Genomic DNA, 15,320 nt, shown 5'->3' with positions numbered 1-15,320 from the left:
TCTTTGTAAGTTTCATTTCAGAGTTAACATCTCTGAAGAATTTTACTTTAGAAACTTCGAAATGTCACATGAGGGACCCAAGCTGCAAAATAATGATAGCACATAGGGACAAACATGTACCATACCTGAAGAATTTAGTAGACCAGTTCCCAGCCAAGGGTGCATAAGCTTGTAGGGTATAGCCTTATCTATCATCTTTGTGTTACTCAGCAGTGCCTGAATCGAAATTGAAAAAACAAACAATTGAAAGTTTTTATTTCACATAATTGAGGCACTCAGAAGCAAAGTAATATAAGTGACATTTTGTTAAAAAAGTGAAATAAGTATATATTCTAAATCTTTAACGTCACTTCTGTTCAGAGAAAAAGTAATGTAAGTGCAGTTCCAGTCAGTGCCGCTCCATGCTGGCCTTACTCTTGTATTACAATGCATACAGAGTTTTGACTGAGAGGCAAACTAATACAAGTGCGTTGTTTACATGTAGTTGTTGCTTTTCTTCTGTGTATGACTAATTCATTTGCCATAATGGAGAGAGGTAATATATTACATGTTCGAAACATCTTCGTGGAAGGTCTGCACACATTGAGTTGGACCAACAATACAGTGATCTAATAAGGATAACTTTTGCTAAGTTGAGAAACTTGCAATAGCTAATGAAATTCATCCCACTCTTTCCTTGATGACCTGAAGCATTAGGATGGGCCTATAATAAGGACTGTAGGACGTGGAAAAGTGCGTGGAAGAGGAAGTTGAAGGAATATTCGCGGTAGGAACACTACAGATGCACTTCATGACAGAAACATAGATGTTTCAGCAGAGAGAGATGTGACTTCATTAGATGAGGCTAGTGACGTAATGAACAGCGACTAAGGCTGAATTTCATTTAAAATTTGAAATTTTCTTAGCCCTCTTCTTTCGGAGTACAAAAAACCACATCAACTGTTGCCCTAGAAATTGAATATAATATTTAACCAATCAGACACTATGTATTAAAATAGGATCTAAAAATACATTTAAAATTGCAAGCCTCATCCAGATCTCAGATGTTCTTCAAACTGTCAGATAATATCCTATGTAATTTCTGGAAAATAAACAAGGAAGAAATACCAGTCTATATCTCAGACACACTCTTTGCTAAAACTCCAGTTGTAAATGAAATTCCTCCATGAAAATGGATCATTCCAGAACATAGCCTACAAATTCCACGAAATCATTTCAAAAATGATCCTCCATACATTCTTAAGTTAGATGCCATGGAACTACTCTGCAGCACATATAAGGATTACCTTAAAATTTATACAGATGAATCTCTAAACCCTGATGATGGAACATCAGGAGCAGGATATTATATTCCAAAATATCAAGAAAATTATTTCATAGCATGTTCAGCCTCCTCCCGTCTTCACACTGAATTGCTAGCTATTGATGCTGCTCTTTAGTGTGATACTCAAATTTCTGAAAGATCTATTTGAATACTTACCGATTCCAAGGGGGCTATATTTAATATAATCAAATATATACCACACCTATACGCACATAGAATTATTTCAATTCAGAAACAACTAAGTGAACTAAAAAAACTCCAAAAGAAAACAAAATTTCAATGGATACCTAGTCATTGCGGTCTAGCTGGATACGAGAAAGTCGATAACGTTGCGAAACAGGCAACATATTTGCAACCAAGACCTCCTCAAGTGATATCTCTAGCCAATGCCTTTACTTCAGTAAAATTTTATTTTATAAACTTATGGACCAACAATTGGGTCTCTTCTGACAAAGGAAAAATTTTACAGTCTGTTCAAAAGAAACCGAATGACCTGGAAATTTACAAAAACTTGCCCAGACATGTTCAAACATTTTTAACAGGAGTCAGAACAGATCACATTGTCACACAATTGTACCTACACTGATTTCACATTTCTGATACTCCTACTTGTATGTTGTGTAATAATCATGATGAAGATCTGGAACACATTCATATATACTGTCCATCCATAAACCACAAAGAATTAAATTAAAATCATCAGTATCAGTTGCAAAAGACATATCTCTGCAGTATATATTGACTACACCCCAACTCTGGCTACTAGCAACAGGCGTCTATAATGAACACTGATCAAAATACCCTAATTTACTATGAAAAAAAGAACTGAAAATAATACAGTGGACTATAATTCACTTTATGTTGTCTGCAAACAACTGGATACATTAAGAAGATTGATTGATTGATTCTTTCGGTTATACAGACACATATTTTGTTATAATATGATAATAAGAAAGCTGAAGTGCTGTTAAGACAGAAATGTTTCAATGTTGTAAGCAATGTCCTTATTCTTGTTTTAAATAATATAAAAATACTGAAAACCCTTGCACTTATATTACTTTTTCACAAAAATTTTTTTCGTGGCGGTTAATAATACAAGAGAATTTAGGACTCTATTTTACCTAAACTGTTTCAGAATAGATAATTTCTATTTAGAAGTTAAAAAATATAGGTACCAACATATACAACTGTAAATTTACAGCAACATAGTCCTGTAACAGATTTTTTAATTTCCGTTTCAACTTCAAAGTCACTTATTTCAAAACTTACTAAATGTCACTTGTATCACTTTGCTTCTGAGTGCCTCAATTGATTACTTTCCTATCATTGTTATAGGCAAAGTACTAACTTCAAGGTTCTTGAGGATGAAAATAATAAGGGTAGAAGACCATGTTTATTTGTATGTATAATGTATGTACTGTCATCCTATGAGGAGTTTAGGGCTGAGAGGAATGCGGTTCCGACTAGTCTAGCGCGGTACTGGAGTGGGAGGGAACAATGACATCGCCAGTCTGGAAGAAAGTACAATCATATTGAAAACATTCGCCCAATTTACGAGAGCAGTATGCCTATTAGTTTTCTAATGTATTTTTGGCGAGATAGAGATACAACCATTCGTACTTAGGCGTTCAGAGAAGGAAAGTATTATAGAACATTTTATTTATTTATTTATTTATATAGTCTATTATTTATTTATTCTGGTGAAGTTAAGGCCATCACACCATCAGAAATACAAATATAATAAAATAAATAAACACAAAAATCATAATAAAACTACAATAATATAAATGAAATGAAGAATCATACTATAAAATTTAGTGATTAGTAGAATTGAATTAAATTTGTGAAGTAATCAATTTAAAATAATAATAATATTAATAATAATAATAATAATAATATTATTATTATTATTATTATTATTATTATTATTATTATTATTATTATTATTATTATTAAACTGCCCCTCATTGAGGGTAGCCCTTACGGACTCAGTATATCCTCAAAGAATTATTATACATATGTAAACATAGATATTAAGTTTTAAAAAAGGGAAACAAAGAAAAGGGCGTGAAAAATTACAATTGCTATTAATGTGGCACCATGTGATTAATTAGGATTTGGCAGGATTTTTTAACACTCTTATCACAATGTTGGCAGAGCAAACTGCCGTCGAAATTCTTCGAAAAAAGCTTGTATAGTCCCTTGAGCACTTATGAGCAAGCCGAATACCTCAACGTGAATTAAGGCATATTTCAGCTTGAAATAGTTGACTGTAGGCTCATAGATCGACCTCTTCTCAAGGTGCACCTCGGCTGACTGATGACATTCTACTTCAAAACGTATCATGGGGTCCACAATGATGCCCTGTTTAGTGTCAGTATTGTACGTTAAAATATCTACTCATCTCGTTGACCCATTTTCCACAGCATGTTTCCTTTAAAATGACTTGTAACGGTGAAATATTTATTATAAGTAATTCATATAATATTAACATAGCTAACATCAGGGAGATGTTTGAGCAAAAATTGCAACAATATAATTAATATATTTATAACAAAATCACATAGGCCTAGGTAAACAATATGTATATGAAATATTCACACACTACTACAAACTGAAGACTGCGTATTTTTGGACGATTAATACTTCCCATTCCGCTCGGCTCGGCTTAGCTGTAGCAACAAAAGAATCTATCTACAATCCCCCCGTACCGATGGCAAGAATACCTCAGGTCCCAGCACTAAACTCGTCGGAGGAAGACTATGTATGTATGTATGTATGTATGTATGTATGTATGTATGTATGTATGTATGTATGTATGTATGTATGTATGTATGTATGTATGTATGTATGTATGTATGTATGTATGTATGTATTATATGTGTATGTATATGTATGTAGTATATCGCATAACTAAACTATAACCCTGGCATACCGCTTGGTAAATTAGGGTTCTCTTGAGCGGATATTTAATAATAATAATAATAATAATAATAATAATAATAATAATAATAATAATAATAATAATAATAATAATAATATGATACATGGGTAACATGCCAGAAAGATGAAATTAGTCTTTTGGCTTATAGATACCACGGTAGGAAATTACTTTAGATGTTTAAATGTTATTTCTTTTTGAATTGTATATCACTCTTGTTTGATATAGGTCTACATTTTTAAATATGTATTAACTTCTTATGTAAAATTTGAAAGTTGTAATTCTGCATTAATCATAACCCAAATATTCCTCGCACTAATTATATTTCATTAGGTATAGATAAACCAAATGAATTCCCCCCCCCCCCCCACCCTTGACCTAGTTTTTAGTCCATCGAATCGTGTGAATGGTTTTAACTACGGATATTGAATGTTTACTTATGAATTTTCTTTGTGTGTTTTTGCACGTGAAATAATTTACCAAGGTACTACAGACAGGAAACTTTCTTCTTTACAAATAAGGAACTCATACAGTGAACTACCTGCTTCGAGCCTCGGATTTCAGTGACGGGGTCTCAAAGTTTCACAGTAATGAAGACTACACCGAACTTAACCATTCGGGAGGTCCGCGATTTGATCCCCGGACCGACCAACTTGACTGTGGTTTTTCCGTGGTTTTCCACAGTTACTTAAGAACTTTCATTGCTACGATCCATTTCTCTTCCCCGCTCGTGTAGAAAAATAATTTAGATTTCAACTCATTCCATAGATATATTCACGTCAAGATGTATGTCTTCATCCGCTTACAGGAGTTGGCATCCTCTCTGCAACTATCTCTGGATTCCAAGCGTTCCGCAATATATCTGTCAGGATTCATTCCTTAAGAGCACTTCCAAGGGCGTATCGACACCTTGGAAGGGCCGTTGGACTGGATCCTGTGCTGCTTTGTCACATTGCCGGTATGAACTTAGGACGGGGAGTTAGGGACACTGAGCCGGTGGGCTGGTACACCTCATCCTCATTCATCCCATAAATTCGGGGTGCAAAATAGGCCTCAGTATGGCCGACGTGCAAAGGGTCGTCCTTAACCCGCCTCTAGCCACCATTACCTTACCTAACCTAACCTAACCTAACCTAACCTAAGCATAAGCAAGATATGCCAGTCACCGTCATAGCTCAAAAGGCAACGTATTTTCCTGCTGATCCGTAGCTGCGCTCGGGCGTGTGTTCCATTTCCGCTTGGATTGGTCACCTGGTTAGGCTTTTTTCTGATGTTTTCCCCAACTATAAAACGAATGTCAGATAATTTAAGGTGAATGCTCGGCCTCATCTCGGAAAATACTTCTCCATATTACCCTTTCAATCGACGCTAAGTAACCTATTAGTTGATACACCGCCTTTAAATAAAGGACAAGGAACTGTTTTCTATCTGTCGTTAGCTTCAGAGAAAAACTGATTGAAATAATATTATATAATTAAATTTATACAAGTAAAATAGGGAAAATGTAGACTTTGTTAAGACTCAAATCATTTTCTCAGTCAGTACTAAAAACGAGTACTTACCTCTATATAATCGGGATGACATGTAGTGATTCCCGGGAATGGACCCAACCACCACTTCAAAAAAGGCTTGTATTTCATAATTAAGTTAAAACACAAATCCCATCTCCCTGGAAAGGAAACTTGAGATTAATAATGTATATTATTTTAATATTTAGTATATCTTCTCATTTTCTTAACTCAAGAAAATAATATTATAGGTATGTTCTTTAATTTCAAAATTAAGTTACTGTGATCAATAACGTGTTTCCAAAACGCAAAGACTTTATAATTCGTACTTCTCAAGACTTTTCTGATATTCGGTCGTCTCTTTACTGCTAATAAATATACGTTAGTATTAATTATTCCTTTCTAAAATAGTTTTATTATGACTATTACACTTTTACTACGCCATACTACTTTTGAGCAATAAAACGGTACGGAAGGACTTCTTTCAACCAATCATGGCTGCTTATCGCACAATTTTATCGTTTCCCTAGCATTTGTTTGCTTTTTTATCACTATCCTAGCCTTTAATTTTTTTATCACTACCCTAGCATTTGTTTCTTTGTTTGCCTACATTTCAAACTACACTGGTCTGGACGTCAAAAAACAGAAAATTAAAAACCACTCAAGTCGATGCACAGCAGTTTCAAATATGACTCGCATTGGCATTCAAGAACAACAATTAATAAAGATCACTGGCCACAACAATGCATCTTCCCTGAAACCCTATTGACAAATAAATAAAGAGCACCATTCGGAAATCCTGAATAAGTTGAGGAATACACCGTGTACATCAACGAGTTCCACTTCTTTTACGCACACGTGTATTCTTATTGTATTGTGTATAAAATTGTAGGCCTATTGTGTATTGTATAATTGTATTGTTTATTGTAAATATTGTTTATCATTTCTTTATTGTGTATTATTTATATTGTGTATACCACTGCCACCGGGTGCATGCCCACTTGCAGTGTAAATAAATACATACAATATTACATCAATTGAACCACAAACCACTAAAACATTCCACTTTGAAAATTTTACTTTCAATAATTGTTCCTTTTAAAATTATTCGTGTTTATTTTTTATTTCTTCATCCCTAATTGAAACTTTTCTTGTTTATTACATCATCCCTAATTGAAGCTTTTGTAAAACTTGTTTATATTATTTAGATTATGTTATAGTTTTTGCTATATGATATTATGGGTAGTTACGTATCAGAGATTATTTAATACTAAGATTTATTGAAAATCAGCTGTCAAGTGAGGCTCATTACTGGGATCCGGATAATTGAAGTGGAATGCAACTGTTTTAATAAAAATGAAACTGAATCAACAAAGCCTACTTGACTAGTAACCGTTCACAGCGTTCAATGAAGATTCTATAGTTGGGACAACTGATAACAAGAAAACAGCTAATCTGTAGGGCTCTTGAGTTCTGCATTCACGACTGACCTACGCCTGTGTTCATTACACAACGGAGTGGGCCATGAAAATTATAGCTCTGGCCACGGCAACGGTTTGTTGTTATTGGATTTGTATCTTTCTTACTAGAAATAAAACTGTTCCTGAGTTTGATTTACTTATTATATTGTATTCACACTACAATATTGGTTATGGAAACAGCGAACATACACGAGATACAGATCAAAGGTCTTTATCAACTGGTAGTGGTGACAGAGTCGTTGTGTGTGCACAAAGTATTGAGAAGCCACCTCCATTCTACAAGGACGATCCAGATCTGTGGTTTGCAGTGGTGGAAAATGCTCTCAGTTTCGCAGGGATTACTCGAGATCAAGCAAAATTGCAATATACATTAAGTAACGTTGATCATACTTTATTCCAATTATAGCTGATTTTATTAAATCCCCACCACCCACGGGGAGATATGACGCTATTAAAACACGTATCATTGCAGCGTTTGCTGAACCAATCAACAAAAAGCTCAATTTATTATTGAGCGGCATATCTATGGGAGAGAAACGACCTTCTCACTATCTACAAGAGCTCAGAAGTTTAGCTTCCGGTCATTTAGGTGAAGAAGTCCTCAAGTCACTCTTCTTAGCACAACTAGCACCCACTATTAGAATACCCTTGCTTTGAAGAGAAGAGGGTAGTTTGGACAAGCTTGCATTTTTAGCTGACAAGATGCAGGAGACGAACGTAAGAACTCAAATGTTTTTACAATATTGACTATTGTTGACGAGGTTATGGAATTGAAAAACAAAGTAGACGAGTAATGTAAATTGGCAAAATACAAATCTCCTCATCTTAAAAATAACGACAGGTCATCATCCGATACCCAGCGAAGTAAACTGAACAAACAAACGAAAGATAAAGTTTGCTACTATTATTTTAGGTTTGGAGCTAACGCGAGACGATGTGTACAGCCTTGTTGCTGAAGCTTAGGGGAAAATTTGGAAAAACTAGTGACGTCGTCTGGAATCGAGGCGGTCCATGACCAGAGATTTAAAAATCGTCTCATTGTTACAGACAAGATTAATCACTTGAACTTTCTCGTTGACACGGGAGCTGATTTATCTGTTCTTCCCCGTTCTAAGGCAAACTTCATCGGTAAGCAACCAGCTGATTTCAAACTGTATGCAGCGAGTGGGTCAGTCATAGATACCTATGGCGAAATGCTCATTACACTGGACCTTAATCTAGGACGCGAATATCCATGGAAGTTTACAATTGCTAACATTTCTCAGCCTATACTTGGAGGTGATTTTTTTAAACACTATGGCATTCTAGTTAATCTCAAGCAGCGAAAGCTTACCGACCCTTCAACGGCCAGAGCTACAATTGGCAAGTTAACCACAGTTACTTTGTCAACCTCTTCTACGATAGCTAGCGGAAAATACGAGCTGTTATTGCGAGAATTTATTGACATAACTAAGGTTCCACCATTTACTGGTCCAGCAAAACATGGTGTGGAAAATCACATAGAAACGAAGGGCTCACCTATCAAAGAACGTGCTCGACGTCTTACATCTGAAAGGTTTAAGGTCGCTAAAGCGGAGTTTGATTATATCCCATCTCAAGGTATCTGTACCCCCTCGAGAAGTCCCTGGGCTAGTCCTCTTCATCTTGTTTCTAAAAAGAACGGAGTATGGAGACCCTGTGGGGATTACCGTAGTATAAATTCTACAGCCAATAACTCCAACACATTCCAATCTTCAACAGAGGAAATTCTCTTCAAAATATATGACTGGTTCTCAGTCAATAAATTGGTATTAAATTGTAACAAAACTAACATAATTCAATTTAAATCCTATGCAAATTCAACCTCGCAAATTTCTAGCGCAATAATTAACAATAGATCCCTATTAGAAACAAGAACCACCAAATTTCTTGGCTTAAAAATCGATAATGTGTTAAATTGGAAAAATCATATTAACGAAATTACCCCCAAACTAAATTCAGCTTGTTTTGCTATTAGATCTATGCAAAAGATAGTAAATATCAATACCTTAAAAACAATATACTTTGCATACTTCCACTCGGTAATGAGTTTTGGAATAATATTCTGTGGAAATTCCACAGATAGTAACAGTATATTCCTAGCACAAAAAAGAGTAATTAGAATAATAGTAGGTGCTAAATCTAGGGGATCGTGTAGGACTATTTTCAAAAAACTACAAATAATCCCCATGGCTTGTCAGTATATCTTTTCATTAATAATCTTCCTCGTATGTAATCCTGAAAATTTTATAACTAATTCAACAGTTCATAGCATAAATACACGTCAAAAAAATGACTTTCATACTCCATCGGCAAGTCTATCGTGCTATCAAAAAGGAGTGCGTTATATGGCAGTAAAAATTTTTAATAGCCTCCCTATCGATATAAAAATGAAACTCAAAGCATAAAATTATTTAGAGCCAAATTAAAGAAGTACCTAATTTCTCACGCCTTCTATTCTGAGGGTGAATTCATGACATTCAATAACACTTTATGAAATTGATACTGAAATTATGTGTTGTACTAGTAGACTATATTGTAAATCTTGTCAGTATATATTTCATCTAGACTGTGATTATAAATTAAGACTTTATAATAGTATTAAGTTTTTTGACTTGTTCCATATTCTAGCTGCAAAGCAATGTACGAATACCATGGAATGTTAATAAATACAATACACCTACCCCTGATAACTATCCAGTTCCTCATATACATGACGTAACTCAACGGCTAAACGGTTGTACTATTTTCAGTACTCTTGACCTTAACAGAGCCTATCACCAAGTACCCATAGCTCAAGACGATCGCGCCAAGACAGCAGTAATAACGCCCTTCGGTCTTTTCGAATTCAACGTCATGACCTTTGGATTACGTAATGCTGCACAGACTATGCAACGTCTAATAGATAGCGTACTTCGTGGACTTTACTTCTGCACGTGTTTCATCGACGACTTATTGATAGCATCGAAAGACGAGGGACAGCATGAACAACATCTTCGTCTTGTTTTCCAGAGGTTGCGTGAACATGGACTTTCTATTAACTTATCCAAGTGTACTTTCGGCGTCGGTGAATTAACTACTTAGGCTACACAATCAATAAACGTGGTGTTAGGCGGCTTGAAGATCGTATTAAGGTAATTACAGACTACCTGAAGCCTAAGACCATCGCCGACTTGTGTAAGTTTCTCGGTATTATTAATTTTTACAGGCGTTTCCTCCGTAATGCGGCGCAGATAAAAGCCCCGCTACATATCATCAATATTACAAATACTCCGTTAAAATGTCAGTTTGTTATTTGATTTGTATCTTTCTCACTAGAAATAAAACTGTTTCTTAGTTTGATTTACACTACAAATCATAACACACTACTGCCATCTAGGTGTTCCCCAAAGCACAGTTCTAGGCCCTATGCTATTTTTAATATATATTAATGACTTCTTAAAAATTGACTTACAACAATACAATGGTGTTCACTATTCTTATGCAGATGACACAGTTTTACTTTTTGGTGGAAAAACCTGGTGTGATGCACATAATAATTCAAATAATGGACTTAAATTAATAAAAAAATGGTTTTACATAAATTATCTTTCTATCAACGAAAATAAAACCATAATTACTACATTCTCATTATCTGAAAAATGTAACAAACCTCCTACATCTATATTAAATATTAAATTACATAAGTCTGATTGTTGTCTTATACAGTGTAAATGTCCGATTATTAAAGAGTCCTCTGAAGTTAAGTATTTAGGCATAATTTTCGATATCATTTAAAATGGAACCAAAACATTAATTAACTTCGTAATAAATTACGTAAAATAGTATATTATTTTGTTTTATTGAGGAATTACTTATCAATACGTTTATTACGCACAATATATTTAACTTTATTTCAATCGGTAATAATGTATGGAATTGTAGGATGGGGTAGCTCATTTAAATCTAATTTTAATCCACTTTATTTATTACAGAAGAAAATAATTAAAATATGTCTTCATAAACCTATTGATTTTCCATCTCAAAATTTGTTTTTAGACTTTAATGTACTTAACGTAAGACAAATTTATTATATTGTATTAATAAAATTCGTGCATAATAATCGAAATAATTTTGAATTGTATTCTCATAGTTATGAAACAAAAGATATGAATTCTTTACCAAAATGCAACACTGTTGCAGTATTTAATCATAGTAGTAATTTAGGCCCAAGAATATATATCAAATTTATATTTAAATATCCTAATCTTGTCAATTCTAATAGTTCTAGTATTAAATTTATAAAGTAATGTATGGATTTTATAAAAATTTAAAAATTGTAAATTTAAATTTATATACTATAATTGCATAGTAGACATAAGACAAATTGTATTGTATAATTATTAATTTAAATTCAGGAATCCGCCCCTATGCACGAGTTCTACTCTTTCAGGGGCGAGCTAAAGTTTTTCTGTATATAGTCTATTATATTTTATGTTACAATTATTAGCAAAATAATAAATAAATAAATAAATAAATAAATAAATAAATAAATAAATAAATAAATAAATAAATAAATAAATAAATAAATAAATAAATAAATAAAAATAAATAAATAAATTTGTAATGTTGAGATGGTACAATAATACATTTGAAGACAGTTCAGTATTTTCGTAAGTGAATTAATATTTTGTTGTATTAATATAGTTCGTTACTTCTAAACTTTATATACTTTCTTCTAATCGTGTAATAGTCAATTAAATCCCACTTGAGTTTTGATTTTCTCAACAGTAATCTCACTAGAGGTTTTGATTAATCTAGAGAAAATCAAAACTCGAGTGGGATTTTACTATTACACGATTAGAAGATATTATGTTAAGATTAGCAGTAACAAAGTACTCCAATACAATAAAATATTAATTGGCTTACGAAAATACAACTGTCTCCAAATGTATTATTGTACCATCTCAACATTACGCTAGATGAGAGTAGTTTTTTATGATTATGTTTTCTTGTTATCAGTTATCTACATTGAACTCTGTGGACGGTTACTACAAACGAGTTAATTACTAGTATCTAACTCGTTGGTTACTAGTCAAGAAGGCTTTGATGATTCAGTTTCATTTTTATTAAAACATTTGCATTCCACTTCAATCATCCAGAACCCAGTAATCAACGTCACTTGACAGATGATTTTCAATAAATCTTAGTATTAAACAATCTCTGAAATGTGACTATCCATAATAATATACAGCAGAAGCTGTAACTAACATAACCTAAATAATATAAACAAGTGTTAGAAAAGTTTTAATTAGGGATGATGAAATAAACAAGAAACGTTTTAATTAAAGATGATGAAATTAAAAACAAACATGAATAATTTTAAAAGAAACAATTATTGAAAGTACAATTTTCAAATTTGAATGTTTTAGTGGTTGGTCGTTCAGTTGATGTTATATTGGACTGTGCGTAAAAGAAGTGAACTCGTTGATGTACATGGTGTATCCCTCAAATTATTCAGGAATTCCGAATGGTGCTCTTCATATATGACCAGTGATCTTTATTAATTCTTATTCTTGAATGCCAATGCGAGTCATATTTGAAAGTGCTGTGCATCGACTGGAGTGGTTTGTAATTTTCTGTTTTTTGACATCCAGACCAGTGCAGTTTGAAATGTTGGCAAACAAAGAAACAAATGCTAGGGTAGTGATAAAAATAAATAAATGCTAGGAACGCGATAAAATTAAACAAATGCTAGGGACGCGATAAAATTGTGCGATAAGCAGCCATGATTGGTTGAAAGACGTCCTTTCATACCGTTTTATTGGTCAAAATTAGTGTGACGTAGTAAAAGTGTAATAGTCTAGATAAATCAATGAGATTACTGTTGATAACATTTTATTTTCACTTTTTATGTGTAGAATGAAATTTTTAGTGAAAGGTTTGTTACATTTATCCGTTTAATGCGTTACACCAATTTAATCATTATTCACTCACTTTTTAAATGCGAGTTATTTTAGATTTTCCTGAACATGACATCTAATACATTGAGGAAGATAAACTATCTGTGTACTATAAGAACAGTAATGTCACTTGCCAGTTTATAGATGAAATGTTCTGTTTGTCTTTGTACAATTTATGTTATTCCATTCCAGCAGTAAGACAAGATGTTACATTAATATTATTGCACACAATTCTTTCGTATGATGTAGTGTGTCAAATAACACGTAATTTTATTTGTTTCTGTGAGTATGCAGATGAAACAAATTTTTATTATTAGATATTGAATTCATAAACATATCTTAAATAGGCAATTATTTCTAAATTGCTTGCAGATTTCATTATCAGTTCAATGTTGCCAAAACTCAGAACCATTCAATGTGTTGGTTCCACTACGTCTGACTAGCACAAACATGTGTGCTTTTGTTATTAATATTATTATTGTTTTTAGTATTAGTAAGAGTGCTGCTCGGCTGAGCGAATATACTGCCGAGGAACCGAATATTACGAATAAAGTTCTCCTCCGGTGATCTCCGGTAATACCGTAGGTGGTATAGGGACTATACGGAGGAATGCGGAATTCTCAATTCTTCAGACAGAAAATGGTTTACACGGACTCTGCTGTAAGTTTCACTGAGACACATTTTAATTAATCGGACTAGTTTCTTGGGAATACCAAATTCAATAAGAATATTATATAAAAACTTCTCTCTCCACCGAGTCATCCGTCTTTTTGAGATCTTTTGAATAACTGATTTACTGTGGCCTTACACTCCCATTTTTTCTTTCCAGTATCTGTCGAATACAAAAAATCTTATCAATAGTCGATTTATTACGTCTAAAACCACATTGATGATCCCCAATAATATAATCCATGTATTTAGTTAATATTTTCAAAAGAATATCGGGCAAAATTTTGTACGACGTCAACAAAAGTGATATTCTTCGTCGGTTGTTGTTGTTGTTGTTATTATTATTATTATTATCATTATTATTATTATTATTATTATTATTATTATTATTATTATTATTATTATATTAACGTATATTTATTGATATTATACTATGTTCTAACAGAACATATTCCTGAATATTAGGTAAATGTGATTCCCCGAGTTAAAGCTAACGAAGTACCTGAATAAATTATTTTTAAACAGTGAAACTTAGAACAATCATACCACACGTTTCTTTGGTTCCACTCTGACATTCTATTTAATATATTTTACGTTAAATTCAATCGATTAGACTAACTGGCAGTAACTATTTGTGAATAAACGATCTATAATTTTTTACATTAACTACTGAAAACTTTACTTTTGCTGTAGATTTCGCAAAAATTGAATTTTATGCCATTAATTTGATCAGTAACCTAAAACTAACACCCTCTTCCATAAATGCTGTGAATTTCAAATGTATAAAAAATCTGTCGGCTAAAGTAGTACTTAAAGCAAAAAAAAAAAAAAAGAGAGAGAGTAAAAAATGAGCAAATAAACAAAAATTACACACTTATTAAAAATACTCGGATTTGAACCACTACATGATCCGAATAAAGAAATGTTCTGCGCCACAGCACATATACAACCTGCGTGGCATCAATGGGAAGTAATCGGAGGACTCCGATTGAAAGCGCGCAAACAACTGCTCCGGAGACAACATAATCTCTTTCGCTTTCTCTCTTATATCGAATTATTCACACTTCATGCCCCTATTATTTATTCGCTCGTTTTCATACTCTCTCTCTCGCTATCATAATATTAATACTCGATCACAACGCGATAACACGCTAGAAATTATACTTCACACATCATCTCTATATTCCTCATCATTCACTGTTGCTACCTCTCGTAACTGGAGCTCTCTGCCGCCTGAAGTCAAGGACTGCCAAACATTGAAATCTTTCAAATCCAAGTTAGAAAATTATCTTATGATGAGTTGCCAAACTAACTTACTATTATGACAAGTGTTGTATTGCATGTTTCCACGTATTCACATTTTTTTATGTTCTACTGATATTTAACTTATTTTATGTCTTTTTTATATTTTCCGTTAATGGTATATCTATAATGTGA

At 33.2% G+C, this 15,320-nt stretch overlaps 1 protein-coding gene and 1 long non-coding RNA gene across 2 annotated transcripts in view; one reads left to right on the top strand and one right to left on the bottom strand.

Annotated features, from left to right (window-relative positions):
* Positions 1-15,320, bottom strand: part of LOC138698299 (cytochrome P450 4C1-like) — an 82,539-nt gene that overhangs the window by 43,151 nt on the left and 24,068 nt on the right. Inside the window, exons 3-4 of the mRNA XM_069824110.1 lie at positions 5,828-5,934; positions 126-216 (exon numbers count right to left, since the gene is read on the bottom strand). Of these exons, the coding sequence (XP_069680211.1) occupies positions 126-216; positions 5,828-5,934 (198 nt within the window). The remainder of the gene's footprint in view (positions 1-125; positions 217-5,827; positions 5,935-15,320) is intronic.
* LOC138698301 (uncharacterized) overlaps positions 10,212-15,320 on the top strand; it is a 32,535-nt gene continuing 27,426 nt past the window's right edge. The window contains exon 1 of the long non-coding RNA XR_011331821.1: positions 10,212-10,406. This is a non-coding gene — a long non-coding RNA (uncharacterized lncRNA). The remainder of the gene's footprint in view (positions 10,407-15,320) is intronic.

Source organism: Periplaneta americana, chromosome 4, assembly GCF_040183065.1.
Source record: "Periplaneta americana isolate PAMFEO1 chromosome 4, P.americana_PAMFEO1_priV1, whole genome shotgun sequence".
In the NCBI taxonomy this organism is placed as follows: Eukaryota; Metazoa; Arthropoda; class Insecta; order Blattodea; family Blattidae; genus Periplaneta; species Periplaneta americana.
Note: the sequence above shows the minus strand (reverse complement) of the source record. Positions and strands in the feature narration are given on the sequence as shown.